Below are 14,677 nucleotides of genomic sequence, written 5' to 3'. Positions count from 1 at the left end.
GCGAATCGGGCAGGAGTGACATCACAGCTATGATGTCATTGATATCGTGATTTCTCCAACCACAATCAACGAGTGCCTTGGAAGTGGCAATGATGGTGGTGGTGTTTTGTATATAAGTACTGTTTGTCTGGGCTAAAGTTCTTCCCCTACAACTACGACTACTTCATCCACCACCTTGACATCTTCACTACCAACTCTGAACTATCTTCTATCAACATGTCTGAGGGCAACTCTTCCACTCTCAAGTCCTACGTGGACCAGGCCACTGGCGCGGCCCAGCGTGCCATGGGCGCCGTGACTGGCGACTCTTCCACCCAGGTAAATACTCTCGTTCTTTCCCCACTATCCTTCCACAGCTACTAACGCCCATCCAGAGCCAAGCCGACGCGAACATCCAGAAAGCCAAAGACGAGCACACTGCCTCGCACACAACCGCCAAGGTTGGTCCTTTCGCCGCAGACCCAAACACCGGCGCAACCGCCAAAGACGATCCCAGCCGCAGCTCTGCCTCATGGGACCAGACCGTCGGCTCGACCAAGGAGGCCGTGGGAAACATGATCGGAAATGAGAACCTGCGCCGTGCGGGCGTTGAGCAGAATGCTGCGGGCAAGGAGGCTGAGGCAAAGGGTCAGCTTAAGGACTGGGGTCAGGGTATCGCGGACCGCGCGCAGGGCGCCGTCGGTGGCATCCAGGCTGCCGTTGCGGGCGACCGCGAGGAGGAACAGAAGTGGCGCGATATGCATGATGAAGGGAAAGTGAGACAGCGCGGTGCGGAGGCTGATATGGCGAAGAAGGGCGGTTACTAGGCTTTGTCTGGGGAGATGCAGTCTTACGATTTGGACCCAGACTTGATGGGTTGATATGATTAATGAGCTATGATATCCAAATTTGATCGATCATTTATCTTGATTTATTCTTGCATCTAATCATCATTATCCCGTAGTAGTAGTAGCATGCCACCTAGAGTCTTCTTTGTGTAGTCCCGTTAGCCCTAATTTATATACTGCAGATCAACACGATGATCACTGCGACGGTGCAACACTGGCATCTCGCTTGTCGGCCACCTGCATGTCGGCTTCGCACATCCGATCGAGATGCATCTGACCCTGCTGATCCTCGGGCCAACTAAGCGACCTCGGTCCCAGCGGTTGCATTCTTGGTTCAGAAACACCCCTTATGTCACAGCGGAGCGTCCAAGGTATCAAGACTCTTGCCGATACTCGGGAGTATACCCCGCAAATGTCATATTCAGGACTTTTGCAAAGGTGTCTGGAATGATCAACTCGTGAACCTGGTTATGGTGAAATTATGAGACTTGGAGGTAGCATATGAGGGAGATTTTGGCTTCGCCCATGACAAGAGACGGGCCAGGCAACCTTTATCAAGGCAGCGACGGGGTGGCTGCTTGGCTGATCCCTTCTCGAAGAGAGTCTTCGTAGCCTTTATTTTTGCAATAGCAACAGAAAGTTTGTGGTATCTTGCATATGTCTGGATATCAGTGTCCCATTTCGAAATTAAACAAAGACCAATGGCAGGAAGGATTGAAAGGTTTTAGGGCGGCGCCGAAGACGGGAAGTCTGAATGTTACTATCATGTCAACGATGGGATTGGGAGATGGGAAACAAAACAGGATTTCCAGCTACGGCTGGAGGATGCAGAATCGAGCGCAAGGGAAAAGAACGCGCAACATCACGACAGCGTGTACACGGAAGGAGAGAGAGCAAGACAGAATTACGACGAATCCATAAAGGGTACCAAGAATAACCAGCCAGCATTCAAGAATATTCTGTTGTTATGGTTAGGCGGTAGTAGTTACAGGCCCATGCGGTGGTGGACTCTTTGTAGAGAGTATATACCGTCCATATGTAGTCTTATACATCCGATCGAGATTAACATCAAGTTCCTTAACAATTAGTTACAAGCTCTCATATTAAACAAATCTAGAAAGCGTGAAACTTACAATCGTGAGTTTTTCTCCGTAACGGGAAGGACTTTCAGTTCTAGATTTTCATCGAAAAAATCCTGTCTTCAGATGATGAATGTGATCGTAGTTGTCTAATACCCGATTGGTCTATTTCCTATCCACCTCTGTCGTCGGTGGGCTACGTATGTGGAGTCCTGCACATCCTGTAAAAACTGTCGGATAATCTGCGCAACCAGTTGGGAGGGGTGCAAGCAACAAGAAATGACATCAATTTAATTTTCACAGGCCTGACCATGAGAATTGCTGAACCCTAACTCACCCACAGCCGTTGTCCATCGGACATGACACCGCAACGAGAGCATCACATGAATTGCTCGGCCAATCCTTGTTTTTCATTGGTGGCGTCCTGTTCTAACCCGAAGAGGCGGGGATTGTCCACTCGGGGTTGATCTTTTACCGTTCGGGGTTCGTCCGGGGTGAGCCCGGTGGAGATGCGGAGAGCCGCTTTGGTTTTTGGGCTGTTGCAAGCGAGCATTTTCCGGGGACACCAATAATGAATTCACATGGGAGATCGCGATCGACCTCGGTCATTTTAGTCTCCTCTAGCACCCGCGTCCCAGCTGCCAGAATTCCCCTTTAGTGGGCCTAACATGGCTCGGGCAAACGGTCTGTGCTAGCTAACCTAGCGGCTTGCTACCCAAGGATTCTGGCCTAGATTAAGTGGGGGCCTTCCTGCGCGGCCCCTTTCTCGTATAAGACTTTGACGGAGAGAAAGAAAAAGCAGCGCTGATGATCTGATTCTCTCTCTTACAACCCCGGACACCAACAGAATCATCACCACAATCATGCACTTCCGTCCCCTCTTCCTCCTCGCCCTGGCACCGCTGGCGCTGGCGTCCCCTGAGGCCCGGCCCAACCCCGTCGCTGCGCCCGCCCCTGAGCCTTCCACGGGACTGCTGGAGCTCCTGAGCAGTGCGGAGGGCCTGCTCACGCAAACGAATGTCGACAATCTCGACACCATTATCGGCAACGCGGCCAAGCTGCTGTCCGACGACAATCTCAATATCCTGCAGGATATCCTGAACAATGCGCACACTCTCCTGACCGCGGAATTCGTGCAAAATACGACCACTTTGATTGGTGATGCCACTCCGGTATGTATTGTATCTGGCTTATCACAATCGCAAGCTAATCATGTCTGTAGTTGGTTGCGGATGTGTCCCAGCTTCTCGGCACTATCTTTACCTAGATTGATTACCTAGATTGGTGACTTGGGATATGAATTTACGACTTCGGGTTCTTGTGTTGATACAGTAATAATTGGCATGGAAAGAGTGTACATACAAATTCAAAAAAAAAAAAGGAAAAAATCTGATTACAAACTCCATTATCTCGTCACGCATTTGGGTATATACAGAAACACAAGATTGCCATCCCCGTCCGTCCTCATACAACATTCAGTTTCTCGCGGAGACGGTCCTGATAGAAACGCAGCGGGTACGAGCGCATCTTGGCGGGCATGGCCGGGTAGACCGCCACGGAGAAGCCCATCCACGAGCGGTACAGAAAACGTGTGGTGGCAGTCGAGTGCAGGCCGTAGCCGTCACGCAGCTGCGGCGGCAGCATCTCGATCGTCACGGCGCGCAGAAACGGTTTCATGCGCTGCACCCACGGCGGCATGTCCTTGCTCTCGCGGATGTCGCGCGCGAAACGGGCGGCGTCGGGCGAGACGGTTAGTCGGGTAACCTGGTCATCCCAGTACGACCAGAAGGCCTGCCGCGTTGCCGGCCAGGCGCCCGAGGGAATGCCCAGGCAGTTCATCAGCAGGGTGAACTCGTCGTAGCCGCGCTGAGCTGTGCGGTAGTCGACGCGTCCGTACACGCGCTGGTAGAAGTCGGTCGAGGTGGCGTAGAGTGTGGCTGCCATCCACGTCTGAAGCTCCGGCTGGTCGGCGAACCGGTTCGAGCGGCCGCCGCCCATGAGCGGTGCCTCGCCGCGGTGCAGCATGTCCAAGAGCGTCTTGCGTTCGGTCCGGCTGCCAAACACCAGGCAAGAGATGTAGCTGATGTGCGCCTGGAGAGCCTCCAGCAGCTCCGTCGCCAGGGCGTCCGGGCCAGGATTATCCTGACGCATCGCTGGCATGGCCGCCTGGAGTAAGAGAGCTGCTCCCGATCCCGCGAACAGGATGCCTTCTTGCAGGATTTGAGGGAGGATCTCCAGCTGCTCCAGGGCGTGTAGGCGGCTGGAGTCAGTGGTGATGTGGTACGCCTCGTTGCCCTCCTGGGAGGTCAGGGGCGACGGGGGGTTCGAGACGGTGGCCATGTCGACAGTCGTAGTGAGTACTCTGTAGAACCGGGCTTGGGGGCGTGAGAAGATAATGAAAAAGAAGCAGAATCATAGCAGTCCCCACACCCCGGACCCCAGAAGGCAAAAAATCCGGACTGGTGTCAATTCGTGCGCCCGAGCTCAGCCAAGCGACGGTGCCCATGTGAAGGGATCTCCTATCCTCGAGAATGACAACCAGCCGCGGTTCGCAGTAGATCGCCATCTCCCAGGCTGCTGATCGCGGCCGCTTTGGGCACCGGGGCTTGGGCTTGCTCGTGGGTCTGGCCATACAGGGGAAGCCTGCTCCGACACTAACAGGTTCCACCGCAGTCCCTGGTCCCCCCGGACTAACCGTAACTAACGACAACGGGGCGAAGGGAGACGAAGGGCCTTCCCCGTGCAAAAATGACGGGGGTCTTATTTTTCTCTCTGGTGCGCTGGGTCGTACTTCGGCTCCAGCCCACCGGTTAGTGTATACATATACCCTCCCCGGCCCATCTCTGGCTTCCTCCCTCCCTTCCCCTCCGTTGGACAGCCAGACCGTCACCATGGGCAAGACTATCGACGACCGGCCTTCCTACCTGAGCTCCAATGATGCCAAGTACTCGTTAGGCCTGCATCGCGGGCCATTGCCTGCCAAGGGCGTCGACGAGGGCTCCCAGCTCGAGCAGACTGCGTCGGCCGGCGGCCTGTCGTTGGAGACGCGGCAGCTCAAGCGCAAGGAGAAACTACAGCGCCATTGGAAACGCTTTTGGTGCCTGTATTTGGTCGGCAATGTCGTTTTCCTCGCCATTTTCCTCCCTATCTTGTGAGTCGCGTGATGAAGCCCTAATTCGTCCCATCACGATGTGCTAACCATTCCGTGACCAGCTTCCTTATCTGTATCCCCGCCATTTCGCAGCTTGTGGTCAACAAGTCCGACCTCCTGTTGGTTAATGCGGCCGTCATGCAGCCCAGGCCGGACTCGGTCATCCTGACCCTGCAGTCCGCGCTGGACCTGAAGATTGCGTTGCCCGTCCGCATTGAACCCATTACGCTGAATTTGTACGTTCACGACCTCGGGGCCCAGAACTACTGGGGTGATATCACAATCCCGGGCCAAACCATCAAGGGCAATACCACCCTGGGCGTCGACTCTCACTACACGCCCTTTCACAACTCGAGCACCTGGGACCAGTATGTCCACAACGTGGTGTTCGAAAAGGCAGCCGGGCTGTCCGTCCATGGCGATACCAATTCGTTCCTTGGGGTCCTGAAATCCCACGTCGTCATGGATAAGACCATTGTCTCTCCCAGTGGGTTCTCCTGTGCATTCAATCCCACACGCATACTGACCGTCCTGCAGCGCTCAACAAGTTCGAGGGGTTCAGCATCTCTGACAGTGCACTCCTGTTGAAGCCAGAAGCCGATGGCACCAATCTCGTCGGCAACGCAATGCTTCCCAACCCGTCAGTGCTGACTCTCCAGATCGGCACCATCGTGCTGGACATCTACAGCGGCGACCTGGTCATTGGCAATGCCACTCTGACCGACATCGAACTGAAGCCTGGGAACAACACTTTCCCCCTGAAAGGCGTCCTCAGCCTGTCCACCGTGATTGGCCACCTTTCTGAGGTGCTCAAATCGCAAGCTTCGGCCCTCAAGAACGGGAATCTCGCCCTGAAAACCGTCACACGATCCGTGGTTTGGAATGGCACTGAGGTGCCATACTACACCAAGGCGATGCACGAATTGCCCCTGACGGCCGTGGTCAGCGTCGCCGACATCCTGAAGAACACGATTCATCGTCTCACCCACAACGGCGGCTTGAATCTCACACAGATTGGGCAGGACTTCAAGAGCAATAGCGGCGGAATGCTGGGCTCACTCAATACCAGCGCTTTAGCCTCTCACCTGAAGCAGAACGTGGCCGTGCGCGACACCTTCAAAAACGAGCACCCAGTCAAGCGCGACGCCATGATCAATACTCTGGCCAAGCTGTATTCGAAGGATGCAGCAGGTGAGCCGTAAATGCATTGTCTGTCAGGATGCGCCGCTGATGCCGAGACGACCTTTTTTGTGATTCCCCTTGCCTGAGGCATGGCCACTGTGGCTGATTGAGTTCGGAGTTTTTCTTTCTTTTGTTCCACTGGTATGGTCCTTCGTTCCCTAAGGGGTTTTTTTTTCCCTGTTTATATTCCTGTCCACCCGGCTCCCTGAGTGAGGGGTGCGTGGGTAGTGCTCGCGTGTTGTGTATATAGAAAGCGAGCCGATGCTGCATGCCCGATCTGGGGAAGACGGTACAGAAGATAATAATACATAAATATATAACTAGTATCTTGATTATCATTTGTCAAGTACATATACATTTCGCAGCGGCATTGGCTCTTACGTGCGTACTAGTCTTGGGGCTTTGCATGGAGGTGCTCTGTCGGATTGGATTTGATGGATTATATTGAAGCTAGTGGTGTATTACTCCCTAGCAATTACTATGCACTTTCGGGCAATATATCTGCTCATCTCACTATTAGATGATTTATACCTATCAACGCAGCCAATATCCCCGGCGAAGAGCAAGGTACATAGCCGGTGCTTCATGCACACCAGAGGAAGTGGACTGTGGTGACTGAGGCGGTTCTACAGCACAGAGGGGTCCAAACGGAGGTGTTTGGAGGGTGCGGAGAGAGGTCAGAGTGGGGAAGCGAATAGATGGGTCGAAACTGATGAGAATTAGGGCTTGGTGGTCTGGCGGCAATCCCTCACAGGAGACAGAGTAGAGTAGTGAGCGGTCATCAGAGACGGCCCGCACCGAGCCAGCATTATGGTTGGGACAGAGGAGCTGCTGTAGCGCAGCCGGCGCGTCATCGGCAGGCCACAGGTGTATGCCACGAGAGATATACCTCTTTTCAGAGCCGTCGACAGGACGGCCGTCTGCGTTGGTGTGCGTTGGCTGGAACAGCAAGCCCTGAGGCCCCTCCTCGCCAAGCTCATCAACCGGACACCTACGCTTCCGAGAGACGGTCCGCAACCGCAGCCTATCGCGCGGCCGCACGCCATCAGCGTGTGGTGCTGGGTCGTTGACCAAGTCTACAAAGGTAGCTCCGGCGAGATGGTAGCCACGGTATTTTGTGCGAGCGGCAATAAAGTCATGTCGCTTCGCAGGGTTCGAGCCTGGCTCGTATTCGGGATGATAATGTTGGCGTAGCCGCTTTTCGGGCCTGTGGTCGTTTGGCTGGGGGTTGACAGCAAAGGGTTTGAGAAGTGGGTCATCGAAGTTGTCGGAGTCTGAGGTGTCCGAGGAGGCTGTGCAAAAGCCCTGAGGGAGGCTGACCAGCGCTTCGGAGGGACTAGGAAGAGACTGTGTGTAGTAAGTGCGATGATTCTCGCTCTTGCCATCCCGCCACTCACGGCGGCACTCAAGGATGACCGGCCGGCCGGTCGTCTCGTCGGTGCGCACCGAGAGATCAGTCCACATTTCGTTGATCGGGCCTTCGCGGTGCTCGCGGCGCCAGAGACGGCCATGCCACGGGCGGCCCTGATGGCCTGGTGTGAGGCAGATCCAATAGTAGAAAGATGAGAAGTCCTCCTCGTCATCCAGCTGGGTTTGGGTTGAGACCGCGTAGAGGTGATCTTGGTACATCTCGAAACACAGCGTCTGGCCGAGATCCCCGGCCATGACGCCCGGAAGGGCACACTCGGTCTTGTTCATTGTCGCCAAGTTCATCCCAACAATGGACCAGACACCTTCCGAGCTGCCCATCGCCGTGAACATTCCATACCAGAGATACGACCGACTGTGACGCACCACGATTGGTATGGACGGAGGCACACGTCGGTGAAACAACAGCCGTCGGCGCTTTGTATTGTTGTCTGCACGGCGTCCGAGATCGATAACCACCAGCGAGTCATCCGATGCGGCTCCGTGCAATCGGAAGGCCAGGATTCCATCGTTATAGTGGAGCAGCGAGACTTGTGTCTCTGCCACCGAAACCGGACCCAGGAGGCGGGGAATCACATCCCGCAAGTTCAGCACGCGTTCCTGGCGGGCGACACCATGGACGTCCAGAACCCGGATCTCCTGGCGCACGCGATAACAGAGTACGCCCTGACGGTAGAGAAAACCCGCCCCATAGGCTAACACTGAAACAGAATACGGCGAGGCAGTTGCCACCGCCTCGTGAATGTCGAACCGGTGCCCAACAGCCTTGCGAAAGCCGGCCTGAGCCACCTGGGCGGCCTGACCCTCTTTGCTGTGTAGTAAGCCATTCTGCGCAACCCTGTCAGCTGGCGACGGGGACATTTTGGGACGAGTTTCTTTACCTCGACGGTTTTGCGAGCAATTAGATCACTGGTGGTGGACGTATGAAGGGATCTGTTCGTGCGACTCAAGTGGATGAGGTCGCAGTCATCCAGTGAGGTCGCGATCTGATAAAAAACATCGAAGGGGAGGGAATCCAAGCGTGGCGGGAACGCCGTCATTGCAGCGAGCAGGGAGACAAAAGGAGGGCATTGTCTTATCGATCTGTCTGGCACGAAGAGGGGAGGGGTTTAATGAATGTCCGGCCAGTTGAGCCGCACTTGGAAGAGCCTCGTGCCCCAGTCAGTATCAGTGGCGCTCAGGCGGACTTGGGGCGGGCGTGCGGCTCTGCTCGAGCGGAGTTGCCCTCACGACCTACGCTACTGCCTATTGAATGTTGAGAATGCGGCTGAAAACCAACCGGTCTGGTGGCAAAGAATCCAGAAATAGGTACCATACCGATTTTAATACTACTGGGTCGTACTGTCTTTGGTTCTTCTCTCTCTTTCGTGTTCCTGGCAGTCACGGGACTGCACCACACGTCAGCCGTCCCTGATTTGTCGCTGCCTACTATACTCTTGTTTACTCTAGTCGATTCCCACGCTCACTGGACTCTGGGAACACGCAATTGTGGCCGACGGCTCTTCCGGACCGCTCTTGTTGTCCCTTTGACTCGGGCTCTGACTTCGGTCCTCACAACCAGCCTGTGTTTGTGCGACCCACCCGTCAGCCAGCCCTGTGCCATCCCAGCCGGGTGAACTTTTCCACGCCATGCGATTGTTTTTCTTACTCGGCATCTCACCTGTATCCTGCTGGTCTCGTTATTGATGTATTATCCGCCGCTAGGACCACCACCGTGGGATGGTCCTCCCCAACAACCTCCCCCGCAATGGCATCCGCCGCAGCCCTACCAGCCTCCGCCATCGCCATATCACTGGCCCCCTCATTCGCCCTACCCGCCACCGGGGCACCCTCCGAGTCCCTATGCTCCTGGTGGCTATTCCCCTCCGGCTCATGCACGACCACCTCCATCCCCGTACGGCCATCCGCCTTCGCCGCAGCCGCCACCTCCCCAACAGTATCTAGGCGCTCCTCGCTATGGTATGCTCCTCCCCTCAAGTGGCGCAGGCAAGACTAACAGGATCATCCCAGAACCTCCCCGGACCTCATCACCAAAACTACCGCCGCGCCCGCCCCAGGGGTACCAACACTTTGGGGTGGGGGCGCCATCCAATTACCAGTTCCAGTATTCGCTCTGTACGGGCCGCCGCAAGGCTCTGCTAATTGGCATCAACTACTTTGGACAGCCTAATTCGCTGCACGGATGCATCAACGACGTCACCAACATGTCAACATTCCTCAACCAGCGCTTCGGATATCGCCGGGAGGACATGGTTATCCTCACCGACGACCAGCGCAATCCCATGAGCATCCCGACCAAGGCCAACATCATCCGTGCCATGCAGTGGTTGGTCCGGGATGCACAGCCGCATGACTCGCTCTTTATCCACTTTTCTGGCCACGGCGGTCGCACGCCAGACCTGGACGGCGACGAAGACGACGGGTACGACGATGTGATCTACCCGGTCGACTACCGCGTGGCCGGCCACATTGTGGACGACGATATGCATGCGATTATGGTTCGCCCGTTGCGGCCTGGTGTGCGGCTAACGGCTATCTTTGACTCCTGTCACTCCGGCACGGCGTTGGACCTTCCGTACATCTACTCCACACAGGGAGTACTAAAGGAGCCAAACCTGGCCAAGGAGGCCGCCCAGGACCTCTTCAGTGTGCTGACCTCATACGGACAGGGTGATCTGTCTAGTGTCGCGTCGACGGCCATTGGCTTTTTCAAGAAAGCCGCCAACGGCGGATCTGCACGCGAGCGCACTCTCCAGACCAAGACCTCGCCGGCCGATGTAGTGATGTTTTCGGGGTCCAAGGACACCCAGACGTCGTAAGTACTTTCCCTAATGACCGGAAGCCAAGTGAATACTCACCGTCCCCCCACTACTAGGGCGGATACGTTTCAGGAAGGACAGGCGCGGGGCGCCTTGAGCTGGGCGTTTATCAAATCGCTGCAGCAGTGGCCACAGCAGAGCTACTTACAACTGTTGAACACCATCCGATCAGAGCTCGATGGAAAATACACCCAGAAGCCGCAGCTGAGCTGCAGCCATCCACTTGGTAAGCGACCTGCGATGCCACCATGACCCCGGCTGACTCGAAGGTTAGACACCAACCTGCGCTTTGTGATGTAATCAATGCATTGTGTTTCACATAATAAGGGCGTTTTCCGGAGAATTGCAATGCACGCAGCCGCAGCCGGAGTCCCGTGGATTTGTGCAACGATGGTCGAGGGCCAGGGACCGGGCCCCTATCTATGCGCGTTGTACTCCGTGGATGTTATATATTACACATTTTGGCTTCATAGTTGGGCTATTGCTGGCCATGGTCTTTATGTACATAATAACTTAGTCACGGGGGATAAAATAGTTAATCAAGATTTGAACTCCCGGTCGTAACCCCTGAAATGCGGATCACCATGTTCACGACACTTCTGCGGCGTCTGGTTTGTCCTTCGGGCTCCATCCGGCCCCATCCCACTAGGCGAACTATCCCCACTCGTAAAAACTCACTGGGATCGCCGGGCGCTGTTTCAGATGGCAGCGGGCGTGAAACCCATTATTATTGTGGTTCGGAGTGTTGGTTGGGTTTATAGTTGTCATAATGATTTATGCATCTCCTCTCGGTTTCGCGTCGTAGCTCCGTACGTAGTATCCAGTGTATACGTAGGCGCCTTGCGTTTAAACCCGCCACTGCCCCTAATCGGCCCAATGAGCACCGGCATCGCTACGATCCCGGTACGAACCGTGGAAGCGCATCTTTACCAAAGTTCGGTTGACTTGCATACGCCGACGACGGAGCGCACAGAGAGCTCGGACGAAGCACGTTGCTAGGATGCCGCGCCCCCAACAGATCCGAAATCATCGATGAAGAAAATCCTTCCGTCTATTTTCGTCTAGGAATCAGAAAGGTATGAAATTACCTGTCATCTACATGTTACACAGGCCGCTAGTTAAGACGAACTAACAGCGCTGTCTTAGAGAAGATCCACTCTTAGTCTTATTCCGAATTCGACATCAGCTTTTGAAACTCGATCGGACCACTCTTTTCCTCCTTTCCTTTCTCTTACTCTTTCCTCACTACCATCACTTTCTTCCCATCGCTTCCGACACTATGTTGACATCATCTTCTACCGATGTCTCGAGCCAAAGCTCCAGCTCGTCCTCTGGCGAGCCTTCCCGCTCACCTTACCGGCACCCCCAGCCCGCCTCTTCACTATCGTTGGGTTCGCAGCGCCCCCGCCGAGATACGACGGCACCCAAATGCCGCCGCTTCTACTCCAGCCCGGTAGACGAGGGCATTGACTCGACACCACTGCAGATGTATGGCCTCGAACAACGGCCTCCATCCTTCGTCGAGAGACCACCAAAACTGTTGCGCCGAGTCTCTCACGCCCTGGATGAAATCAAGGAAGACTACTCGCTGCAGCTAGACGTGCGGGCCACCGCCGACAAGCTCAAGCGGCGCTCGACTCTGTTCTTGTTCGACGGCAGCAACACTGCGGAGGATTCGTGCCCGCGCCCCCAGACCTCCATGACGGCGAGTGCAGCACCACGGTCCCGGCCCATGTCCATCATGTCCTTTGATGCCTGGTCGTCACCGCCCCGTCGGCTGAGTCGGCGCCTCACCCGCCGCATCTCCAGCTGGCGGCACTCCAAGGCGCCAGCACCTCCGACAGCCAGTATTTCCTCACCCAACCTGATCGGATCATCGACCCTTCATCGGGCCGGCCGGAGTCAGGCTTCTTTCATCTAGGGGTGAACGATGTGATTGATATTATTCGACATGGAGAATTTCTTTCAAAGATCGACGGGGCAGCATGATGTACCGGCTGCAGCGACGATCCCATCCATCAATCAAAAAGGGAACAAGGTGTTCGGAGCCACATTATTGTTAATTTTCTGATTTCTATTCAACATCGACCGTGTCACTATGTATCTGGATGCATTGGATGGGGATTTCTTTTTCTCTGCAGAGTTTGTTTTTGATCTCTTTTTCGACTCGATCGAGGCGTTGTGCATAGCTTGGCGTCTGGGAAATACTTTCCGGCACACTGAATCATCTATACATTTCCTAAACATTATACACTGTACACTATACGGTGACCGTGGAAATACACGTTTATAGATTATTGAATTGTACTGAATTGATTTTTTTTTTTCGTTTTCATCCACGCTAACTGCGCCACGGCTGCAAGCCAAGAGTGGGCCGGGCGTGCGTCAGATCGGACGCAAGCTTGCTTACAGGCTAAAAATATCTGGATCAACGGAGGGAGCAAGACATGTACATTATTATCTTTCTATACAGAGAAATCAATAGCTATGCAGGTAGGTGTGTACCGTTCTAAGCTAACATCGTCATCATCGTCGTCGTCCCTACGTGGTTCGGTTGGCTTTCGCTTCTTGCCTCGCCTCTTCCCTCTTGTTTCTCTTCTGTCGCCATCCCATCCCATTGCGCGCAACCAGCCACAAACTGGGCGACAGCGCAATCGAGAGGAATGCCAGCGTGGTGTATGCCCACCCCCGACCCATGGCAGAGATCATGGGACTGATCACGGCAGAAGACACCGCACCCATTTCACAGCGGAACAAGTTATTTGCTGCGGTTGCGGTGGCAGACTTCCCCGGCCAGAGATCCACCATCAAAGCATTCAACACCTGCGAGGTGGACGTCAGAGTCCAACCGGCCAGAAACAAAAGAATGACAGGGCCGGCCAGGTTGACTTTGTGGCCCAGCACCCAGCCATAGGCCAGCATGGTGATATTACTGAGATAATAGAGCGGCAGAGCGACTTCCAGCCGAACCCGCTCGATGTTAAAGTTGGAGATATCAGCTCGCACGTTTTTGATGACGGGGAGCCCTGCCTTTTTCGCGTGCCGGCGGTAGTTCCAGTCCACGATACGTCCGGTCGTGAAAGCCGACAGGACTCCCCCGCGCCGATGGGAATATACATCAAGGCAGCCTGGATGTTGTTGAAGTGATACACCTCATGGAAGGAGGTTGATGCACCCGTCATGACAGCATAAAACCCCGCAAACAAGGATCCAGTCGTCAAAAGTACCACCGCCGTTTCCAAATCCAGAACGACTTTGAGTGTCGGAATGGGCGACGGGAATCGGAGCGCATACTTCTTTCGCACCTCTTCGACTTTCTCCGGGTCCGGTTCGAGACCCTTCTCGCGGCGTTTGCGGTGGCGGATCATGTCGGATACTGACATGTTCAAGCACGGCGGTGGAATAGAGCCGTCACCGACGACCTTGCGACATGTCTCGGGCAGGAACAGGGCGAGAATGGCAAAGAACACACCCGAAAAGATGAGAAGAAACCAGAAGATCCAGTGCCAATCGGCAAACTGACTGATCAAGCCGCCGATCACGGGAGAGAGCGACGGCCCCAGCATGCTTCCAATCATGGCAAACGCGATGTACGAGCCTCGTTCGCTAGAGGTAATCATGTCCCCCACTAAACCGTTGGCTAGCGCGACGGTGCCGCTGCTGCCTGCGCTTTGGAGGCAGCGGAGCACCATCAGTGCCGGGTATCTGTTCTGCAGGGCCAGACCCAGGTTGGCAGCCAGGTAAATCGTAAAGCAGATGATATAGGCTGGTCGGCGGCCGGCCGAGTCGGAGAACCCGGCAATGAGCATGGGCGCAATACCCTGAAGGATCTGCAAATGATCGATTAGCAACCAGTGAGCCTGACGGTTGTATTCATGGACCTACCAGGTATGTCGTGACGGTCAGATTGACCTGGGAGATGGAGATGTTCAACGAGTGGGAGATGGTATCGAGGGCCGGCAAGTAGATGCTCGAGGACAAGGGCGAGAAGAAGGCGGCCAGCGAACCCATGGTGACGATGGCTCTCTTCTGGCCGACGGTGAAGACCGAATACAGCTCCAGATTATGATTGGGACTGGGCCGATCCTCGGGGTCCCGGCGGATGGTGGCATTGTCGCTGTCGTTTGTGCGATCCTTTTCCATGATCTGGTCCTCCGGGTCGGGCATTGCTTGTACGGAGACTTGTACAAA

At 55.1% G+C, this 14,677-nt stretch overlaps 8 protein-coding genes across 8 annotated transcripts; 5 read left to right on the top strand and 3 right to left on the bottom strand.

Moving 5' to 3' along the window:
• Positions 1 to 216: 216 nt before the first annotated feature.
• On the top strand, positions 217 to 806 carry N7474_003642 (uncharacterized protein; the record flags this gene model as incomplete). The annotated part of the gene is made up of 2 exons (XM_057195057.1): positions 217 to 318; positions 357 to 806. The coding sequence occupies 2 exons, from the start codon at positions 217 to 219 to the stop codon at positions 804 to 806; spliced, it is 552 nt and encodes a 183-aa protein (XP_057052453.1).
• A 1,963-nt stretch (positions 807 to 2,769) lies between these two features.
• On the top strand, positions 2,770 to 3,173 carry N7474_003641 (uncharacterized protein; the record flags this gene model as incomplete). The annotated part of the gene is made up of 2 exons (XM_057195056.1): positions 2,770 to 3,078; positions 3,129 to 3,173. 2 exons carry the CDS (start codon positions 2,770 to 2,772, stop codon positions 3,171 to 3,173), a joined length of 354 nt encoding a protein of 117 aa, XP_057052452.1.
• A 197-nt stretch (positions 3,174 to 3,370) lies between these two features.
• Positions 3,371 to 4,246, bottom strand: N7474_003640 (oxygenase MpaB family protein; the record flags this gene model as incomplete). The annotated part of the gene is made up of 1 exon (XM_057195055.1): positions 3,371 to 4,246. One exon carries the CDS (start codon positions 4,244 to 4,246, stop codon positions 3,371 to 3,373), a length of 876 nt encoding a protein of 291 aa, XP_057052451.1.
• Positions 4,247 to 4,797: 551 nt separating this feature from the next.
• On the top strand, positions 4,798 to 6,259 carry N7474_003639 (DUF3712 domain-containing protein; the record flags this gene model as incomplete). The annotated part of the gene is given in 3 exon segments (XM_057195054.1): positions 4,798 to 5,057; positions 5,120 to 5,534; positions 5,546 to 6,259. 3 exon segments carry the CDS (start codon positions 4,798 to 4,800, stop codon positions 6,257 to 6,259), a joined length of 1,389 nt encoding a protein of 462 aa, XP_057052450.1.
• A 514-nt stretch (positions 6,260 to 6,773) lies between these two features.
• fbx15 (F-box domain protein) lies at positions 6,774 to 8,528 on the bottom strand (the record flags this gene model as incomplete). Its single annotated transcript, XM_057195053.1, has 1 exon — positions 6,774 to 8,528. The coding sequence occupies one exon, from the start codon at positions 8,526 to 8,528 to the stop codon at positions 6,774 to 6,776; it is 1,755 nt and encodes a 584-aa protein (XP_057052449.1).
• Positions 8,529 to 9,352: 824 nt separating this feature from the next.
• N7474_003637 (caspase family protein) lies at positions 9,353 to 10,786 on the top strand (the record flags this gene model as incomplete). The annotated part of the gene is made up of 3 exons (XM_057195052.1): positions 9,353 to 10,482; positions 10,543 to 10,712; positions 10,761 to 10,786. 3 exons carry the CDS (start codon positions 9,353 to 9,355, stop codon positions 10,784 to 10,786), a joined length of 1,326 nt encoding a protein of 441 aa, XP_057052448.1.
• A 979-nt stretch (positions 10,787 to 11,765) lies between these two features.
• On the top strand, positions 11,766 to 12,407 carry N7474_003636 (uncharacterized protein; the record flags this gene model as incomplete). Its single annotated transcript, XM_057195051.1, has 1 exon — positions 11,766 to 12,407. The coding sequence occupies one exon, from the start codon at positions 11,766 to 11,768 to the stop codon at positions 12,405 to 12,407; it is 642 nt and encodes a 213-aa protein (XP_057052447.1).
• A 620-nt stretch (positions 12,408 to 13,027) lies between these two features.
• N7474_003635 (MFS transporter) lies at positions 13,028 to 14,653 on the bottom strand (the record flags this gene model as incomplete). The annotated part of the gene is made up of 3 exons (XM_057195050.1): positions 13,028 to 13,516; positions 13,555 to 14,316; positions 14,372 to 14,653. 3 exons carry the CDS (start codon positions 14,651 to 14,653, stop codon positions 13,028 to 13,030), a joined length of 1,533 nt encoding a protein of 510 aa, XP_057052446.1.
• Positions 14,654 to 14,677: the final 24 nt, after the last annotated feature.

This window comes from Penicillium riverlandense (genome assembly GCF_028828495.1).
Source record: "Penicillium riverlandense strain IBT 135883 chromosome Unknown utg000003l_segment0_segment0, whole genome shotgun sequence".
Taxonomy (NCBI): Eukaryota; Fungi; Ascomycota; class Eurotiomycetes; order Eurotiales; family Aspergillaceae; genus Penicillium; species Penicillium riverlandense.
The sequence above is the reverse complement of the archived record's forward strand: the minus strand, read 5'-3'. Positions and strand labels throughout refer to the sequence as shown.